The 20,428-nt window shown below is 34.9% G+C and overlaps 1 protein-coding gene, 4 long non-coding RNA genes and 1 pseudogene across 10 annotated transcripts; 4 read left to right on the top strand and 2 right to left on the bottom strand.

Annotated features, from left to right (window-relative positions):
• Nucleotides 1–767: 767 nt before the first annotated feature.
• Nucleotides 768–5,790, top strand: LOC139190646 (uncharacterized). Of its 3 annotated transcripts, XR_011574988.1 has the most exons (6): nt 768–838; nt 953–1,017; nt 4,223–4,287; nt 4,613–4,671; nt 4,909–5,043; nt 5,125–5,790. It is a non-coding gene; the product is annotated as an uncharacterized lncRNA (long non-coding RNA). The 3 variants fall into 3 exon arrangements; XR_011574987.1 differs by lacking the exons at nt 768–838; nt 953–1,017 and having other exon boundaries at nt 4,074–4,287; nt 4,608–4,671; XR_011574986.1 differs by lacking the exons at nt 768–838; nt 953–1,017 and having other exon boundaries at nt 4,094–4,287.
• A 1,138-nt stretch (nt 5,791–6,928) lies between these two features.
• On the top strand, nt 6,929–7,391 carry LOC139190648 (uncharacterized). The gene is made up of 2 exons (XR_011574989.1): nt 6,929–7,057; nt 7,172–7,391. It is a non-coding gene; the product is annotated as an uncharacterized lncRNA (long non-coding RNA).
• A 741-nt stretch (nt 7,392–8,132) lies between these two features.
• LOC139190649 (uncharacterized) lies at nt 8,133–8,693 on the top strand. Its single transcript, XR_011574990.1, has 2 exons — nt 8,133–8,273; nt 8,387–8,693. It is a non-coding gene; the product is annotated as an uncharacterized lncRNA (long non-coding RNA).
• Nucleotides 8,694–10,822: 2,129 nt separating this feature from the next.
• LOC114820535 (uncharacterized) lies at nt 10,823–13,152 on the bottom strand. 4 transcript variants are annotated; one of them, XR_011574702.1, is made up of 6 exons: nt 12,898–13,152; nt 12,697–12,801; nt 12,273–12,403; nt 12,101–12,143; nt 11,339–11,837; nt 10,823–11,175 (listed from the first exon to the last, which is right to left on the bottom strand). It is a non-coding gene; the product is annotated as an uncharacterized lncRNA (long non-coding RNA). The 4 variants fall into 4 exon arrangements; XR_011574704.1 differs by having other exon boundaries at nt 11,339–12,143; XR_003767979.2 differs by lacking the exon at nt 12,101–12,143.
• A 2,038-nt stretch (nt 13,153–15,190) lies between these two features.
• On the top strand, nt 15,191–17,351 carry LOC103414224 (uncharacterized). Its single transcript, XM_008352622.4, has 2 exons — nt 15,191–15,492; nt 16,835–17,351. The coding sequence occupies exons 1-2, from the start codon at nt 15,361–15,363 to the stop codon at nt 17,207–17,209; spliced, it is 507 nt and encodes a 168-aa protein (XP_008350844.2). The 5' UTR covers nt 15,191–15,360; the 3' UTR covers nt 17,210–17,351.
• A 2,415-nt stretch (nt 17,352–19,766) lies between these two features.
• On the bottom strand, nt 19,767–20,408 carry LOC139190424 (uncharacterized; annotated as a pseudogene).
• Nucleotides 20,409–20,428: the final 20 nt, after the last annotated feature.

The raw sequence follows: 20,428 nt of genomic DNA, 5'->3' as shown, positions 1-20,428 counted from the left end.
TAATGCTCTCTCTCTCTCTCTCTCTCTCTCTCTCTCTCTCTCTCTCTCTCTCTCTCTCTCTCTCTCTTTCTCTCTGTGTTGGGTAATGATTACGTAATTCCACTAGCTTCTCCAGCTTGTACCTTAAGGAAGGTGCTGACCAGTGCTTCTGGCCAATCAACACCAATCGATAGAAGGTATAACAGTAGGCCAAAAACAAGTAAGATTAACTTAAAGAAGGAAAAATTAAGATAAAATGAAAAGAAAGAGAAACAATTTGTGTGCATCATATTTTTTGTGTTATAAAATGAGTACATGGGATAGTTGTATATATCTCTCACTTCTACATATTTTGAAAAATAGTGGTTGTATTGTTATTTAGTAGGTTTTGTATTGTTTTTCTATTACGTCTTCAATTATATTAATACTATGATCTTGATCGATAATGTTTTTTGCTTTATTTGATTAATGAAATATTTTACCTTCAAAGAAAGTAGAACTATAACATTATGTTTCAATGTTCTCGGTACACAGAAAAATATCTCTATCGAGAGAGGAGCTAGAGGGGAGGTTGTTAAGGATGAGAGGCACATGACATGCACCATTCAATTCCCTAATCTCCCCATGTGTCACCCGTGAGTCAAAGTCATACCCCCTCTCTCACGTGTCAAATGTAGCTCAATCACATATGTTCCCACTTTCACACGCTTCAACCCCTCCTCACTCAGATATTTTAAATTTAAATTTTATTTTATATAATGATCAATTAATATATATATCAGGTCTCTATAAATTGAGCCCCTGATGCTTATGACAAAACCAGGCTGGGCTACACATATGCTCTCTGCCCAGATCAGAGGTACTTGCTCCTCTTCTTTTTATCATCTTCTGCGTTATGCTATATGTGTTTTACTTAATTTTGGTAATTCATAAGTTATATGTATTCTGAATACAACAATTTGTTGCTTTCCAGATGGATATAAATTAACCAACTTATAGAATCTGAAGGAAAAGACTCTATGCTAACTTTATACATGGGTGAGTAGATTCCATGCTATGCTTGTCATGCGAGCAGTCCTTTCTTGGATTGCCCTTTGTTTCGTTGTCTGTTCGACCTTGATATATAAAAAAAAACCTTGCTCGAATTGTCTTGCATCTGTATAGGATTAGAGAATATTATTCTGCTTCCTTTACGAACAGGACCACTTTATTTTCTTCTTTCATGAATAACCCGATTTGTTTTATGTGTCGATCAACTTAATTGATTGATTAATTAATATAAACTCACCTGGAAGATGTGCCCACCTCCATGAAATTTGTGCGACGAACTGACTAATTAATACTTTGATTTGCATGAATATGCACTTACATGTGTGCGTTTGTGTGTTTTATGTGTTGTTTGGTAGGTGTAAGCGCTAAACTAGATGTACAGCTTTGCATGTGATTTTCAGGTGCACTGAGAATTCAAAAACGCTATAAATAGTTTAGTTGGGTACGTATATATGTATATATAGAGTGATAGAATATTCATTTAATTTCAGCCTCCAACGTTCTGAACTTTAGTTTAATTAGAGTTTTGATTCATGAAGTAAAAGTTTATGAATATTGGTCATTGACCTTATCACACTAGAGAGCAATGGTCAATATTAGAAACATTGAAGTTACCCAAAAAACCTTTGCTACACTGTGTAATAAATAATTTAGGGATATATAATACTCACGAGTTTTTAGTTAAGGAACCAAAACTTCAATTTAATTAATTAAAATTCCGCAATCATTGCTCCATTTAAATTATGTTAGTGTATAAGTTAGTTTCAATACGAATATATATGTTAGTTTCAGTACGAATATATATATGTTTGTGTTTACTTCATTTTAAACAATAATTCAATTAGTGGCTTATATTGTCTTTCTTATGACATAAGGAGGGTATGATATTTTAAAACAACAGAAATATGGACCGCTAATTAAGGTTGAAAGCAAGGTTAAGAGTCTAGCACATATAGATGGCTATAATGATGCATTCAGAGTACACTAAGGATGAAAGTCTGCATTATGTGCTTAAAAGATCTCCGGCCTCTCCATCTATTGTCAATTAGTTTTGGTTTATATGCTTTTCCATGATTGAGGGTCAACGGCAAGGTGAAAATAAGGTGAAGGATGTTGGAAAATATTATAGCTCAAGATGTAATACTACCCTGAAACTCTAGCTCTCCTCCTCCATACAGTTTAAGTAATTTACCATACTACAGGAGAAATAACTTGATTGATTCCCTCTCTATAGCTAGCCAGAAAATGGCTTATTGTATATTTATTATAGCAATTCCTGATTGAGTTGAAATGGATTGGTTCCTTAATCTCAAACCAGTAGTTTTAATTTCCATCTAAGATGAAGTGAGGAGGCCTCAAAACCATTAACAGGTTTGATAATAAAGATGAGTAGATCATTAAAATTCCTTGTACTGCCGAGGTTTTTAAAGTTAATTATTTGATCTCACAAAAATATTGTTCTCAACTTGATAATAATTTGCTGAAAAGATATGAAATAGTTGTATCTGCAAGAACTTGACGTGGTTAAAATAATGTGTGCGTACATACATACATATATATATATATATATGTATATGTATATGTTATATTTTATATCAATCTGTAAATGCAGTGTACCCTCACACCTCCTGCAACGTCTGCCCTCCCTCGACCCCAGCCTCTCCCTGTCGACCCCGCCCCGTCTCCTACTCCAAGCTCTCCCCTCCGGCGATCCCATCCCCAATTCGTCCTCTAATAACTCTCCATCGACCCCGCCCTCTATCCGTCATCTTCGCCATGGTAGCCACCGCCCGGGGGGGGGGGGGGGGAGGTGGTGGCTATTCCCGCGAAGTACTCCGATGGTGCTTCCATGAGTTCCTCTGAAAAGTAGGGTCGATGGAGAGAGGTTAGGGGAGGAGATGGGATGGGAGACCTGGAAATGCTTGCTGGTTCGTAGAGATGGAAGGCTGGGCAATATCTCAGTGAGGGAGAAGAAGGATGTTTGGATACTATAGTAAATTTCTGGTAATAAGTTTGAGTTAGGTGTTGGTAACACGTGTTGATATTCTATTGTGAGCAGTATAAAGGATCATGACCGTTGGATTTGGATCATCTCCTGAGTCCAAGGAGAAGATCCTCCTGACCAAGAAGTGTGGGTTGTTGGAGAAGATCTTTTTAAATCGTTGAATAAAAATTCAACGACTGACACTCTTGGTCAGGAGGATCCTCTCCTTGAGCTCAGGAGAGGATCCAAATCCATAACCGTTCATGACCAAAGTATATGTTGTCCCGTTTTCATGGGTACGCCATCCATTAATCCAAACAATATAAATTAATGATAATTATTTGACAATGATAATGACTAGTTAGAATTAGAATTAGGGTTTTTAAATTGAGCTAATCTTGAGTAAATTTAGTGAACCTAGATAGTTAGCATTCACTTTTTTTTTTTTCACCTAATAATTTGACAATATTGTACTTATACATATTCTTTATGTTAGAAGTGATATGTCGACACTTCACTACCACATACAAGTTATGCAAAGATTTTGTTTCCCTTATTCATGGCAAGTTGGATGTACGAAGCTTATATATATATATATATATATATATATATATATATATATATATATATATACACTCAAAAGATAATATGTTATTTCATATCGGTAATAACAAGGCTTGTGTGCGTAGTTGGACATATGTCATTCTCTCTATGTGTGTAGCTTATGGGCTTTGTGTTCTCATCATCTATATATATATATATAGACACACACACACACACGTATACAATGCATTGCAGCCTGTTTAACATAGCAGGTATATATAAACGAAAATTTAGGAACTGTTAACTACGTTGGTCTCACCAGCTAGTATTGATTGTTAAAAGTGTGAATTCTACATCAGAAAATTAAAAAACATTATATATGCTTATAAAGTGTTAAGCGACTCTCGCTTTGTTCATTGATTTCGCCCCAACACGATCATGTGATCGATCAAATTAGAGAGACTTATTTATATGAGTAGTGAGTAAATGGAGCCAGGAAAACCACGTAAGTATATTTGATAGGGTATGCAAATGCAAGGTCGATCTGACAATGAATATGAGGTGTATGCAAGGGACTGTTCGCTTGACAAGGTTTTGCATGGAATGTGACACCTCCATCGATCGCTCTCTCTCTCTCTCTCTCTAAGTTGTATATTGATATGTCAGTTTCCAATGGTCCACATTACAAACACACCCATATGCAAATGCCAGGCATCCTGCTTAAATTCCGGGTCTGATCTCTCTTTCTCTTTCAAGTATATTGTTCTGTGTTTTTTTTTTGGGTTGAATAAACTATCCTTTACTTATAAAAATAACTAAAAATTGACTTTCTTTAAAAAAAATTGGGAACTGATTGCTACTACTGAATTATATAAACTGACTATATTGGAGTGTTAACAACAATTCCTAGTTTTTATTCACAAATACTTATAACTGATTACAAAGTTGGAGCATGTATGTTCTTCTCAGCCCTACTTTTAACTAATTGTACAATTCAGTATATAGCTAAATATATGTAATAGCTGATTTAATTTGTTTTCAATTACCCAAGCAAAGCCCGTGGATGATGACATGAATTACAAGCAATCTGGTCTTAGCTGGCATAAGCCAATATGGTAAGTAACAATGATGTGAGATTGATTTATGCACACCCCTTCTTAGTTCTGATTCTTTCCTTTTAATTTTTTTTCCTATTATTAGGAGAGAGGAGAGTTTGAAACCATTATAATAATTTAAAGAATGAGAAGTTTCAAATCCAAAACACATTGGTATAAACCTAACACATATCCACTAAGATATTAGATCACATGCGTTCTGAGTCATTTTCTCTTTTACTTTGTACAATTCAACAGTTAAAAAAAGACGTGTGCGCGTGACCTGAAAAGAAAAGTGGTGTGTAGAACTGACTTCACTTACATCGATCAAATGCGACGAAGTAGACATATAGGGTCTCACATGTGCGGAGCTGCTCTGCCTACTTGTCTCATGTATGATATTTGTATATGCATCAATTGCAAATGAAGGACGCAAGTATTGTCCTTACTGGTATGTATAATAATGTTGTGCAGGAAAAAGCTACAACGTAAGATGTGCGAAAAGGAAGTTTTCATACCTAGATCACCGCAAGGCCAAGCTATCTGATGACCCACTTCTCTTCCTTTGCTACATATATAATATGTTGGAAAAATATCTATCTTGAAATCTCTTTGAAGCCTAAATTTGAACTTGAGGTTTTCTACCAAAGGTAAAGAAGGGTCGGTGAAAAATAAACTTTTGAAGCCTGGCAAGATCTCTGATGAGCAAATTATATATGTTGCCTATCTAGTTAATTAACTCTAATAGCAACTTATTAAAACGCTCATGATCAAACTAACACAAGTGAAACCATCTCCAGTTTCCTATCATTGATCGAGATGTTTACAGAGGATGCATGTGCTACAGTTTGTTATAATTTTTTTGTTCGATTTCTAGCAACATATATAGTAGGAACTATGATCTCCCAAGCCCTAATTATACATAGGCTGAAGTTTTTCTTTGTTAAGCTATTTGTCGCTTTGATTATTTGCAGAGTGAGAGTACTCTACAAATTTAGTTAAATAAGTACCTGTACTTATTTATTTAGCTCAAATTAAGCACATGTATAATGCAGTCCCACATATATATATATAATGTGACATCATGCATGGACAGTGGAGAACGCAGGATCATCATTAAGTATATGAATTAACAATAAACCACGTTGCTCGGCCTTTGTAATAAAGGAACTTTAATAAAAAGCTTCCAGTATTGTTTACTTTAACGAAAAACCACATTTTTACACTAAAAAATCAATTATGGTACTATTCATTTTATCATTTATTTTGTCATTATCGTTAAAACTCAAAGTTTTCATACTATTTTCATTAGTTTTCCTTTGTAATAATGCCCTAGGCCCCTATAGTACCCTTCCACAACCGCAAATATTTTTATATTGATGAATCCACATGGCAAAATTAAGCTTTTTTAATCCTGCATGCATCCTACAATTAAACAAAAATGGATTTCTAATAATATTAGGTTTATATCATGCAGACTTCATTTTAGTCATATTAGTTAAAGTACTGGTGTGATTTTCCTTCCACACGAGTTCGAGCTCCTTGTTCGTAATCTAAATTACCAATTAACAAAATCTTTTTTGTCAATCAAAAGAAGATGAAAATACCAAGTGAACCTTGTCAACAAAACTAAAGAAAAGTAACTTAAATAAAAATCACGGGCAATATAGTAAATTATACACAAAATAATTTGATTATGCCTCAGAGCCTAGCAACCATATTAGTTGCTTCCATTTCCTCTTCTACGTTTTTCTACAGAATAAAATGAATTTTTAGTGATGAAATAGTTATCTAAAAACAGTCGCTAAAGATATGAACAACCTTTCAGCAACAAATACTCTTTTGAAGGTCGTCACTAGAAAGCTTTAGCCGCTATTTTATATTTTCTTTCTTTGTAAATTTTGTAAAATTTTAATAAGCACATACATAGCATATGTACAATTACTAATTCGAGTGAAGCTAGCTAATGAATTAATTAAAGTCAGCTTGCCATAAAGTAGGTACATCAACCTGGTCCACCACGTTAACATTTTTACAAGAATGTCGGATTAGTATAATCTGGTTCTAAATCCTAATCTAAAATAGCAGCTACAATTTACGTCGTCGATTGATCCTCCATCAATCGATCTTATCTATAATTAATTTTTTTATGAGATGGAAACATAAACAACTAAATACCGGTTAGTCAATGATCTGTCACGTGTAAGGATTTAGCTGATATGAAGATCCGTATAGAATTCGCACCCTCACACAATAATTAACAATTGTAATAGCTTGAAAAAGGATAGCAAGGTTCCTTCTTATCTCTATAAAATGAAGCTCAACCCAGCAACTATATTACACCTCCTAGTTAGGTCTCTTCCTTAAAAGATCAGGTTCTTGTCTTCCTCTCTTCTTCAGCTTTGGCGTACGTATATACGTTCTTCCGAATACGTAGTTTTGCTTATTATTTAGTTCGATTTATGTACTTAATCCAGATCACTATGTTTGCTCTGTGTGTGTGTGTGTTTTTTTTTTGCAGGAAATAAAGAGGTATAGAACAACCATGGTCGAAGATGGCGAGGGATGTATTTGACATGTTTTGATGATACGGGTGAGTGGATTCCATGCTATGCTTGTCAAGTGAGCAGTCCTTTGCAAATTAATCTTAGTTTCGTTGTCTGTTCGACCTGAAACTACGGTAAAGGCTAGGTATATAGTACCCCTGAAAACCCTAATTAGAAAGTAATCATGTTTTTTTATATAGATTAATCAACTTGATTGACCATCTAACAAATTAAACAAGGCAGCTTCGTATTATAGATAACTATATATTGTGTAGCATCTTGGTATTTGACCTCGTAACCTAAATTATAGAGTTACTTTAATGCATAAAAGAGTCATTAACCTAGAAAGAAGAAAGTAAATTAAAACTCCCAATCTTAATCCTGTTTATGCATTTATTGGATAATTCATTTGGAAAGTGGTTTAGGTATATCTTTTGGCTCCTTCTTTTCCTTTCGAAATATGAAGAAGAAAGCAATTGAAAAAATAGTAATAGGCTGGCTATAAGTTTCTAAGTACCCCTTTTGCGGTAATCTAACATAACTTTGATAGTCGTTGGACTTTTACCCTAGGTTTTGCAGTTGCAGCCCGGTATCGATTTTTCAGGTGTATATATGTAGGTTACACACCCAAATCCAGTCCAAAAAGTAGGCAGCCTTATGCTCATTTTGTTTTTACCAAGACATATAATCATCTTTAATATCAAATACCTGAACTCACTGTACTAATTAAATTGGATGTGAAACCAATCTAGTTACCAATTTAGATTAAGTTGCTTCCACAAAAGCATTTTCTTGCTTTCGAACTGCAGAATAATTAGCATGAGCCGTATAAGTACATCCTTAATTAGAAAAATAATGTGGCTAGGAGGGACCGAGTAGTGACTAGCTAGCTAGCCTGCTACCATGGAATGTTGATAGGTCGAACAGACAGCGAACCTGAAGTACAAGCAAGAGACTGTTCATTTGACAAGGGTTTGCATGGAATTCAACATCTTGATTCTTGACCTATATGTTTTCATATGAAGTTTATTAATTAGGAAGCAGATCAACTTTCATAAAAAAGGTGATCGTGTCCAGGTAATTCACTTAGTCTTTCTTAGCTAGTCTAATCTAATCAACTTTTCCCTTCATTCTTCAAATGAATATGATATTTCTTGACAAATTCCAACATTTGCTTTGTGATGATGGAGGCTCAACTGACAGTGAAGGGACGATGGAGGATCATGATCAGTTACTACGTAGAGGCTCGATTTGATACCAATGCCAATATTTTAGAGCGAAGGGTCAAACGGTCCACTACTATATCCACATTGACACTGTCTCCCAACCTGCAACTTATATCATCTGCAGAACACGATAAATATTGTGGTGATTTTTAATCATAAATTGTATCAGTGTAATTAAAAGTAGAACATAAGTAATTTAATTTTGTCAACATTATAATGTGAAATTCTTGTATTTTATTTGTTAACCATTATATAACGTGAAATTCATAAATCTCTTTTATGCTAACCAAATTTATATACGGTTTTGAAAATTACAGTATTCATCAAAATTTATCATTATATGCACGTACATAACCATTGAACACTCAAATGATGAGTAGAAGTTCATGTTTATAACTGGAACCGTTAATATTATAAATTACTCTATAAAAATCGCTTATACAAAAAAATCAATTAAAACTAAGGTCGTTAGTCATCGAATTGTATAAAAACAGATTAACAGAATTGGTAAAAGCATTACGAATGTAATGTATTTGCTATAATAGATTGACTAAATGAGTTTAATTTTAATTCATTTTTTGCAAAGATGATTTTGAAAAGAAAATAATAATAATGTGCATCTTGACATACATGTTTGTCTCACTTTCTTGTTTTATTTTCTTAACCATGCGATGTTGCTCGATCTATTTTGTATGTAACACCTTTAAGTTTGTCTTTAAAGGGGTTAGGTTTCATGTCCCTCGGGCCTCCTTTCCTTGTATCTTTATTGTTTTCGTATCTAGAGGGGTAAAGTTTATGTCCCATCTTATTTTTATGTATTTTTTTTATCTTCGTATTCTTGTATTATGAGGGGTTAGGTTTATGTTCTCCCCCCCACTAGGTGTAACTTCTTTTTTTGTTATCAATAAAATTATCCTCGTACCGTCGAGATTTTCTTTAAAAAAAATCTATATAATGTGATTCATATTATGAATGGTTCTGATCATAAGTGTATAGCTTTATTATTCGAATACAAAAAATTTTGAGTAGAAGTTCCTACTCATTTTCCTCCCTATACACTCACCACTGGACTAACCGCAGCTGTATATTCATTTTGTTTCTCAAATGATCTGAACATATTAATATTTGTTATCTGGTTTTCAAATAAAATTTCTGATTTGGACATTTTCATTCTTCTTTTGAGGGATGAATAAAGTGAAGTGGGTACCAATATCAAGACTTGTACTGCATGCATGCCCCATCCATACCCAAATATAGAAAATGAGTGAGTCTGCTTTTTCAAATATCAGTTTAATTGTGTCTGGGTTCGTCAGATGCAAACAAATGAAAGAGATTAGTGGCTGATTGGCTGGTTGCAACAAATACAAACAAATATGTTCTTGGCAAAGCACATGGAGCTGTCATTTCCATTTTCATTGTGGTTGTGTACCATTCATCCAAACAATCACTCAAATAGGAAGCCGTTTAGTTTATAAATAAACGAACGCAATAAAACAATTACATGTTTATAGTAGTAATATTCAAATGATTTTTTTTTTTGTGGGGGGGGGGGGATCTGTGGTACCATTTTTTACACAAATTTTTATTCATATTTTTGTGCAGCCCACTCCGTAATAAACTATAACGATCCAAATTGTCTATTTTTTAGAATCTCATTCATAGATCATCATTGCTTAAACAAATAAAAAACTATTAAGACATTTATTTGTAGTGAATGAAATGAACGAATAAGGTTCTACATAGAAATCCTAAATTTTTGATCCAACGGTCATATGGTTTCAACTTTAGGTGATTTTGTTTAGATATGATATTTTAGAGAAGACCTAAAAGATAGACGGTTTAGATCGTTGCAATACATTATAAAGTGAGTCCCAAAAAATGTGTGTAAAAATTAAATTGTGTGACCAAAGTGATGTCACAGACTCGTCCCATGATCAAGTTATTATTCTATATTTCTGTTGCGAAACTTGGTCACATTTCTACCTTATTAGAGTAGATAATATTATTGGTTAAAAAACAAAAAAACAAGTGAATAGGTCATATGCCGTATGAAGTTACTAAACTGCTTTTAATGTTACGTCACTACAAAAAATATGACCACTGCACACAAGAAATTATATGTGCCCTTTGAGGCCAAAGAGCACCAACATATGTGCCCATAGACCAATAGCAACAATGCAGCTACTAAGTTTGTATCTGTGCCCTCTATGGGCGTCACCATTTGTCAAAGAGCACAATAAACTGTTTGGTGCTCACAGAGGCAGGCACAAATGGACCACTATTTGTGCCTCGTTTCTGACAACTTGTCAGATACCCTTTTCCAGACAAGTTGGCACTTTATATTGTAATTGTGCCCACATGAATTAAATATTAAAAAAAAATCAAAATTTGAAACTAATATTGAGAAAATGAAAATTTTTAATTTTCTTAAAATGAAAAGGCCTACAACACATTCCCACTCTCACAAACATAATGTAATGTTACATATTTTATCTCTAATACAATAAAACTTGAAAGCACATATTTTTGGACAGATGCATTTTCCCCAGCAAGCCTTGCACCTCATCAAAAGCCATAACAAATATAGTCGAATTCAAAACAAAATTACTCCAAGATTACACCTAAAAAGGGGTTAGTTAAAATCAATAATTACAAGTTTCAGATCTGCCTTATCAAAGATCCATATTCCTCACTCCAGGTTGTAAAAGTAGCTTCTGGGTCTGAGACAACACATTTCTTTAGCTCATAGTCACCTGAATCAAAAAAATATGTAAGTTTGCATATTATTTAGGGTCAAAGTGAGTTGCTTATTTTAATGACATATCTAGTATACATCCATCTATAAACCTGCAATTTTAAATGAAGATAACAAATTAAATTTATGTTCATTTGCTAATAATGAAACAAGTAACATACTTCATAAGTGATGTTTATTTACCCAAATTGTCAAAACCACAGCTCTCCTGCAAAGGCATCAAAGAACAAACCTCTTTTCCTTGAAAGCGAAAACAGTTAGGATTAAAAAGGAAAAATTGACAGGCATGGTAACAGTACAATAAATCAATCCGATGCAATGAGACAAATCCGACAAAATTCACACTAAATGCCACATGAATTTTAGTTATTGATATTTTTAGAAAGACTGAAAATTCATCATAATGAAAAACTGCTTATCAATGACAGTGCACAACATTGTAACATTAGATTCAGAAAATGGTTTTGATTGGTTTTTATAGGAAGAATTGTAAGTTAATCCCAAACATTTAATTCATGCTTCCAAAATAAACAAATTCTACAACTGCAAGAGAAACCCTACTTAAATATCTTAAATGCCAAAACCAAAAACTGCCCTTATCTGCTGGAAGATAAGATTCTACCATCTTCTCTGTATTCTCCACCAGTCGCATTCCAGTATCTGCATTACCAAACACATAAAAACAAGGCAATCTAACTCTCCATCCAAGAAAACAATTCAACATTGTTATGACATTATCTTTCTGTTTGCTCCACAAACGAACTAATCTGGATGATACATGCAACATTTGGACCCTCTCATTGCCAAAGTCATGAGTAGTATAAAAAATTAAAACCATCGATCTAATTCATAAATTTGATCAACAAACAGAACACACAAATGTAGAACTACAAAAATTGATAAAGCAAGAGACATGGAGGTACATGAAAATTCTGTACGATAGGAGCGAGTCTCCAAGTGAGTAAACTGTGACATGCATACAGAAAATGGAATTAAAAAAATTCGAAATCTAGAATCGATCCCAAAACTGAAATTTTTTATTTTGGAAAAGCATTTGCACTGGAGGACAGCCCACGAGGATAGGATCATTTTTACCTCTTGAATCGAGGCCCAATTCTGGCCAATTGCATCTTCCCCGGAAAGCTTTGCTGCTCCACAAATAAATTCATCAGGATGGTCTATATGTGGGTTCGGGACTTCTTTCTGCCTTCAATGATCGCTAACCCCTATATGGCTCAAGAAAACGATTCAACCTCCTAATTAATCCTGAGAAATACTCTTACAAACAACAAAGTCCTTAATTTGTTCCAGCTAATTTCATATACAACAACACTAAAACATACATCCACCAATGCAGACACAACAAGTCATCATTCCCACAAGCAGAGTTCGATCAATCTTGTACTTCCACAGTAGGACTCAAACATATGAATTTATGGGCATAAAGTAAAAAAAAAAAGTCAAATCGGAATCGAAATGAAAATTTTCGCATATTATTTATTTCGGAGGAGAGTTTTACCTTTTTCTTTGTGGATTCAAGAGATTGTAGACCTTTTCCTTCCTTTTGTTCATCGATATGAGATCCGGTCCCATCATTTCATCACCATCATCTCAGATCGGAAACCTACATAAAGAATCAAACACATGCATCAAAAAGTTTTTCTCTTTCTGATTCACACTTTGAAATTGAGAACTAAAACACAGGGGGGGTCATGGTTACCTTTTTGGAGCACCATGATATGTAATCACAGTTTTGACCTTGGCCTGGAGCAAGAGTATGGCCTGGGTTTGAAAACGAAGACGATTCTGAGGTTTGAAGGCAGAGGTTATATATATGGTTTTGCTAATTGAAATGAAAGCCTTGAGGTGTTTATAAGCAGAGAACTCTCGAGTATTCGAGAGAGAAATTAGGGTAGAGGCGTTTGGGTTTGAAGTGGTGTTGCTAGGGTAATCAGAGAGAGAGAGAAGAGGTGGAGCGGCTGCTAGGGTTGAGAAATTACCAAATGGAGCTGCATATCACTTATATAGTAGCACATGCTAGGTTTCTTTGCACACATGTGGCAAGCACGTGAACGCCCTCTGTCCCTTCTCTTTTTATTTAAATATATTAAATTAGAGGGCACGAGAGCCTTTATTGTGCTTTTGTATATTAATAAAAAAATCTAATTTCTGACATGAAAATGACATACATAAGCTAGACACAATAGTTTCGTGCTCAAATTTTTGTAGGCACAGATACACCTTTCTATTTTTCTTTTTCGGCACAAACCAATGTGCCCTTTGTTTAGAGAGCACATTTGAGATGGTTTTGGTGCTCATTGATATTTAAAAAGCACATATATGTATTTGTGCTCAATGATAATGAAAAGGGCACAAATGAATTGTGTTCTTAGCCCATTTTTCTTGTAGTGCGTCTGGCAGGCTGGGTGGGGATCGAAGACAACACTACAAGGACCACGACTTGCAAAAAGGTTTTGGAATCTATATTTTCAAGGGAAAATTAGAATGCCTTACATATTTTCTATAGTTGTTAGATTAAACATTCATTCCTTTTAAAGATTTGATTAAGGTGCTTCAATCAATTGCCACCTCAATAATTTTCTGTTTATTTAATTTCCATGTCATTAATTTAAATGCATTTATATAGAGGTATAAGGGAGCTTAGCGACTAATTGCCTATAATATAGGAATTTAATTTCCTCAATCCCCTTCTGCGCATTAAATGATAATTTTTTAATAAAATAAAATAAAAAATTAATTAACTAATTCCTCATTTCCTTATTATTTGTATTTAAAAAAAATATTCTTTCTATTAAAATTGTATCAATAAAAAGTCTTCAATACATTTTTTTTTCATGTATAGATATATAAAAAATATACTTAAAACTTATGGTACATTTGAGAACAAAAGTATCGACTTTTGGTACGTTTAGATTTCAAATGTACTGAGAAACCAAATGTACCAAAAATTCAAATGTACCATAAAACCAAATGTACCCATTGTTATGTAACCTTTTTGGTACGTTTAGATTTCAAATATACAGAGAAACCAAATGTGCCCATTGTCAGGTAATCCTGTTGGTACGTTTAGATTCCTATTGTACCAAAAGACCAAATGAACAAAAAATCTCAAATGTACCACAAAACCAAATGTCTCTATCAGATAACCCTTTTGGTACATTTACATTCCAAATGTACCATTTTTTTTTATAATCACACAAATCTTTACTATGTGTTGGGTCTTCTAAATAATAAAATTTGACAATTTTTTTATAAATATTCTACTATATTCACAAAAAAAAAAGTAAATATATAACAAACAATAAAAAAATGCATAGAGATGGATAATAAATGCATAAATATAGGGATAATAGGAAAAGAAAAAAAAAGAAAACGAAATGCCCAGAAGATGGATAATAAATGCATAAATATAGGGATAATAGGAACTGAAATTAATAACCAAAATTTTAGGAAAATGTTTGATCAAATTTTCAAAATAAGTGTATGTTTAGCCTAAAAAAATTAAAAAACAAGGCGCCTATATCAAAATGCCCCGATTTTCAAATACAAAAATATGAGTCGTACCTGCTGTCATATTTTCTCACACAGTTTGTATTTGATTTATCGTGTAACATTTAGTGAGTGTGGAAATTGTAAAAGTGATTTAATATTTTTCTGTGTGCCGGAAATAGGGCACAATACCTCAAGTGTTAGAATATAAGTGATTGAATATATATATTTTTTAAAATATCCAACCATTTGTATAATAACACTAAAAAAAAGGAACCATATTCGGATATTCCTAGCACAATAAAAAAATGGGAACTTTAACGAAAAGCTCATGGTACTGTTCACTTTAACGAAAACCACATTATTACACTAAAAAGTCAATCCTGATACTATTCATTTTACCCTTTATTTTGTCCTTATCGTTAAAACTTAAAAAATTTCAAACTCTTTTCATTAGTTTTTCTTAAAAAAATCTCTTCAATTAATGTTATATATCCTGGTAAAGAAACAGAACGAGACGTACAACCAGGCTGGATCAATGAAATCTTTTACACAACGATAGAACCAAAATTAAGTTGGGCCTCCAAAGACCAACGACTTTGTGTTTTCGGTTCCGCGGAACTCTACAACAATATGTAGTCTTGAGACCGTTGATCTTCGCCGGGAGAGACAGATGGCATTCTCTAGTTGCAGCAATCTGGTGGGCGGTCCGCTACCTTTGGCGTCGGTCGGAGAAACCCAGTTTCCGACGAAGCGCTCGATGTCGGTGACAACCACCACAAAGCACAGAGCTCTTCCTCTTCAGGTTGATACTCGTACTGTCTCAATTCACTCAATATGCTGCTTAAAGTCCTTTGCTTTTGATCCGTTTTGTCACTTTGTGTTTAATTATCAATATTTGAACTCTGAATCGATTGACCTTGTTTGTCCGAGCTCATTTCAGCAACAAAAATTCACCAAGTTTTGTTTTTTATTTATATAATTTGTTTTTTTCTTTTTGTTTGTGAAGTTCTTGCTCATACATTATTTGAGATGTGAATCAGTTCAAATGTCCGTTTGACTCAAATGTTAAACAGATCAAGGGCGATGGCATGTCTAATTTCAGGGTAATGAATGAGTAGTAACTCTTGTTTATGTTCCTTATTCCGAAAATTTGCGAAGAAACTTAAACTGTGAACTGTGAGTTGTGTGTTCAGATTTATATCTTGTCCTTAACTCCTAATGTTTGTTATGGGGAGGGTTAGCTGTGAGGCTATAGAGCTCCGGTGCATATAGCGTGCACCTGCATTCGCAACTTAATTGCAGGGCAACGGTTAGTTAGTTCGAAGTTGGATAACCAATTTGTATCATTGAGTGCAAGCTGCATTGCAGTTGTTATGGGAAGCTATCGTCCCTTGCCATTTGAAACTAGCCGTATCTTTTCCAAATACTTGGAAGTTTTCAGTGTTCACGTCGTTGGTTATATAAGTTACAGTTATTAGAACTATGCAGCTGCTGATCTGCTAAATTTTGTCCATAAAGAAACAATTTAAGAGCATGATGTTAAACCATGGGAAATGGTCCTTGTATTTCAAAGTTGGCATTTGATTTCATTGTATCTCCGTATCCGGAGTTTCAGACGAAGAGATAATCACACTTATCATCTATAGAATCTCCAATCATATGTTTTTGGTGGAGAAAGTTACCAAGATTTTGACTATGTAATCTCTGCCGCGTGGTTCACATTGCTCGAGTTATTTTCTGTTGACAATGTAAACCATTGGAAATGCTTAATTTATGCTTAATAATTGTTGTGATCAAGCTTGTCGTGATGGATTCATGGTGATCTGAGTAAGAAGTACCGAACATATGATCTGTTTTGTCATCTCCAGCTTCAGTGTTTTCTTCCCAAAGGTCTAATTAAGAGGGATTAATTGTAACAAGCCGGATTTAATTGTTCGGTCTTTCAGATTGATTCTTAATTGTCAAAAGGCCTGGAGGTGTAGGCTAAGTTGGTTGCTCTAATACTGCCATTGTTAGTACCTTCTAGCATCGTCATTTACTGAAACTGAAGCCGCGATGGATTGTGGAACAATTACTTCTCTTCTACTTTTCAATCTGACTCTGAGATGCATCTTTATTTAACGTCTTCGATCCTCATATTGCAGGTGAGAAGTGAGGGAAAACAAAAACCAGGCTCTCCAAAAACCTTCGGAGTTTCACGAAGAGATGTGATGTTATCTTTGCCAGTTGGGACATTGGCATCACTCACTCTTCTTCCAACAGAACCTGCCGAAGCACGCATTGTCAATCCCGAGATCAGGAAGAAAATTTTTGAAAAGTTAAAGAAGATAAGGGAACACTTTGGTTTGTCAAAGCCAAAAACCAATGACGGGAAAGAGGCATACCCATCGCCGCCGCCGCCGCCACCACCACCATCGTTGGAGGAGAAAAATCCTCAAACATTTCCACCAGCACTGCCCCTGGATCCTCAAGGGAACCTACTTGTACCTCTACCTCCTGTTGAAGTAATTCTCCCTTGAGATTGTAATTGTTGTTCTCAGATAAATAATCGCCCAACTTTTGGGGTCAACGAAACAGTCGAGTGTTACACTACCTAAGGCCTATATGGGTGCATAGTCATTTTTCCTCCTTAGTTAACGATTTGGACAATTTTTTCAGCCATTTCCGCTCCAAATTAAATATTTTTTTTTTCCAAGGGAAGGGCACTTCAAACTTAATACTTTACAATTTTGTAAGGCATGAGGAGCAAATGAGGTTAAAAAAAGTGTGTTAAACTTCCCTAACTGCTCGTTTCTAGAGGCCAAATGTAGGGGCAGGGCTTTTTGGGGATGGACAAGTCTGCTGGTGGGGCCTACTTTGGGGTGCCCATTGGCAAATTATAATGGGGAAAGTGTTCGAATTTGGCATGACAGATGGATCCCATCTTTTCCTCACGGGCACCGTATTCCTCAAGGTAACGTGTTGGTGTCGAGGAACTTGCGTGTGAGCTCTTTAATTTGTGGGCCTTCGAGTACTTGGGATATTGACTTTCTCAAGCCTTTTATTTCGGATGAAGAGTGCAAGGCGATTATTAACACTAGCATTGGTGACCAAATGTGAAGGGACAGGCTGGTGTGGTCGGAGAATAGGAACGGGGTCTACACTATAAGGTCGGGATACCACTGGGTGCATTCCCGAGTGGTGCCAATGGCAGCTAGGGTTACTTCCACATCTTACTCGATTCCTTCTCATGTTTAGAAGGTCATTTTGAAGTTGAAGACCCCCCCTTGAAGATAAGATGCTTTATGTGAAGGGCGTTGAATCGAGCGTTGGCTACAATGGAGGATCTTTATAGGCGTCGATGTTCACTTACTCTGATATGCCCTCTCTGCAATGCTCATGAGGAATATGTTGAGCACTTGCTTCTTTTATGCCCGTGGGTTGCAACCATCTAGTTTGGTGGTTCTCTAAATTACAAAGTAGATAAAGCCTAAAAGGGGTGGTGGTGACCATTACTTGGTGGAGTTCATGCTTCCATGACCTTCTACTGATGCTAGAGACAAATTAAGTTATAGTTTATTTAACATGAATTAATTGGGACTTAACAGATGTGACATTTTCAATAGGTTAGGTAATTGTTTGGAATGTTTAAAAAGTTGAGACCAATTTAGAACGAAACTAAAATATTTAGGGGTTTTAAGTACTTAATCCTAAAACTAATTTATTCTATTTGATCAAACGAGCAAACAAGTATTAAAATAGTAATCTACAAAATGAAAAAAAAAAACAAAAAGAAAAACGAGGGAAAATAAAGCCTCCAAAAAGTAACTGCTTAGTACTACGGTCTAGTGATATTACTCTAAGTAATCTTATATTCAATGCAAATTTGAATCACATTATTATTGCTAGCCGAGTATAAGACTTAACCCACTCTCCCACGCTCCTCTTAGTGAAAATAATATCGTTTGTTAAAAAGAAAAGAAAAAATAGAACCCTCCAAAAACGCTAATTGGTTTTTCTGTTCAATTAGCCAACAAGGTGCCTCATCTTAAACCTTCAAAACAAGAAATAAGCCAATCCCAACCCAATCAAAACGAATATCCAAACACCGTCTTCCTTGCTTTCAAGAGATTTTTCAATATGACAGGAACACGGGATGGTATATCATAGGGGTGGGTTCGGTTCAAATCGGTTCGGTTTTTTGCCAAAATCGAAACCGAACCAAAACTTCGGTTCGGTTCTTTTTTTTTCGGTTCGATTTTTTCCTGTTCGGGTTCGGTTTTTTGTTTTTTGTTTTTTTTTAAATGAAAAATATTGAAATTTTAAATTTTAACATCTCCAACACAATCATAAGCATTCTAACTAGAATCAAAGACAATGAAAATAAAAATTTTAAGTTGAACTAAAATCATCAATCAAGTCTTCCAAAGTCCAAACTAACAACCTCACAACACAAAAATCGTACAAATGACTTAGAAAAGTTAAATTGTATGATGTTGTTCAAAAATCAGGGCTATTTGCTCGTAACTGCATGTTGACAACTTGATTAGTAAAAGTAATGCGTGGGTGGATTTATTTAGTGTGTGTTGGATTCTTTTCCATCATAAATTACGCAAGTAATCTACCCGAAATAAATGTTTATAAATTCTGTTACATGTTATATGAGAGTAGATTTAGAAAAGAAAGCTGGGGCAGAAGTAGACAGTGTTATGGAGATGGATATAGGTACTTTAGGAGGAGGTTTGGTTCCGGAAACTTATATGGGGGAGAAATAATAAGTTAGGGTTTAGAGTTTTTATAGGCCTTTTAAAAATATTTTGAGCTTAAAATTTGGCAACACATTGGGTTTAGCACATTTTAACTTACAAATTGAGTTTATAAAATAATACCCAAAATAAATAATTAAATAAAAAAATTAATTTAATTAATTTGGTTTGGTTCGGTTTGGTTCGGTTTCTAGATCACTAAAACCGAACCGAACCAAAAGAAATCGGTTCAGTTTGGTTTTTTCAATTTGGTTCAGTTTTTTCATTCAGTTCGGTTTTTTCGATTTCGGTTCGGTTCGGTTTTCAGTTTTTTGAACCCACCCCTAGTATATCATATGTCACTATACAAATGATGTGATATGTGTATTAAAAAGTTAATAACTTAAAAAATAAAAATTTTCACCACTTATATAAAAACACGTGATATACCACTCATACCTCACCTCCTTAATACTAAACTCCTCCCGCTCCACATCTCCTTTTACACCTTCCATCAGGTGCCCATCGCAACACGTACACTTTGTCCTCCCCGTAGACCGCCACTAAAGTCGGAGACCCCTCTGGGTCAAGGGCAATTTTGTCATAAAAATCGCCATTCCCCTAAATGTCCTAGCTCATTAGTAACCACAGTGTCTTGTACGACACCACCATAACAACGCTGTCACTTTGGACCGTGATCCTGTAGGCTAAAAGTAAGTCATTTGGCAATAGCACCAGGTTGGCCGTGCTGTCGTCCGCGTCCACCTTGAACATCTTGTCGGTGTTCGATTGCACCACCAATAGATACCCCTTGCTATTGTAAGCAACGCCGTTTAGGCCCAAGTCAGTATACGACAAGTTGTAGTCCACGCTATGCGACATGAAGATGAGTGATTTAGAGAAGATAAAGGCCTCCCCTTAGGTGTTGACCTTCCAGATGTAGTTGCCGCCCGAGTTGGTGACATAGGCGTTGCCCCTTGAAGTCAACCGCGATTTAGTTCGTGATGGGACCTG

Source organism: Malus domestica, chromosome 13 (assembly GCF_042453785.1).
Source record: "Malus domestica chromosome 13, GDT2T_hap1".
NCBI classification, from domain to species: domain Eukaryota; kingdom Viridiplantae; phylum Streptophyta; class Magnoliopsida; order Rosales; family Rosaceae; genus Malus; species Malus domestica.
The sequence above is the reverse complement of the archived record's forward strand: the minus strand, read 5'-3'. Positions and strand labels throughout refer to the sequence as shown.

Bases quoted from the DNA above. Each gene is read 5' to 3' on its own strand.
- LOC103414224 (XM_008352622.4), top strand. From the start codon at position 15,361: ATGGCATTCTCTAGTTGCAGCAATCTGGTGGGCGGTCCGCTACCTTTG. The intron at 15,493-16,834 runs GTTGATACTCGT...CTCATATTGCAG, and splicing joins ACAGAGCTCTTCCTCTTCAG to GTGAGAAGTGAGGGAAAACA.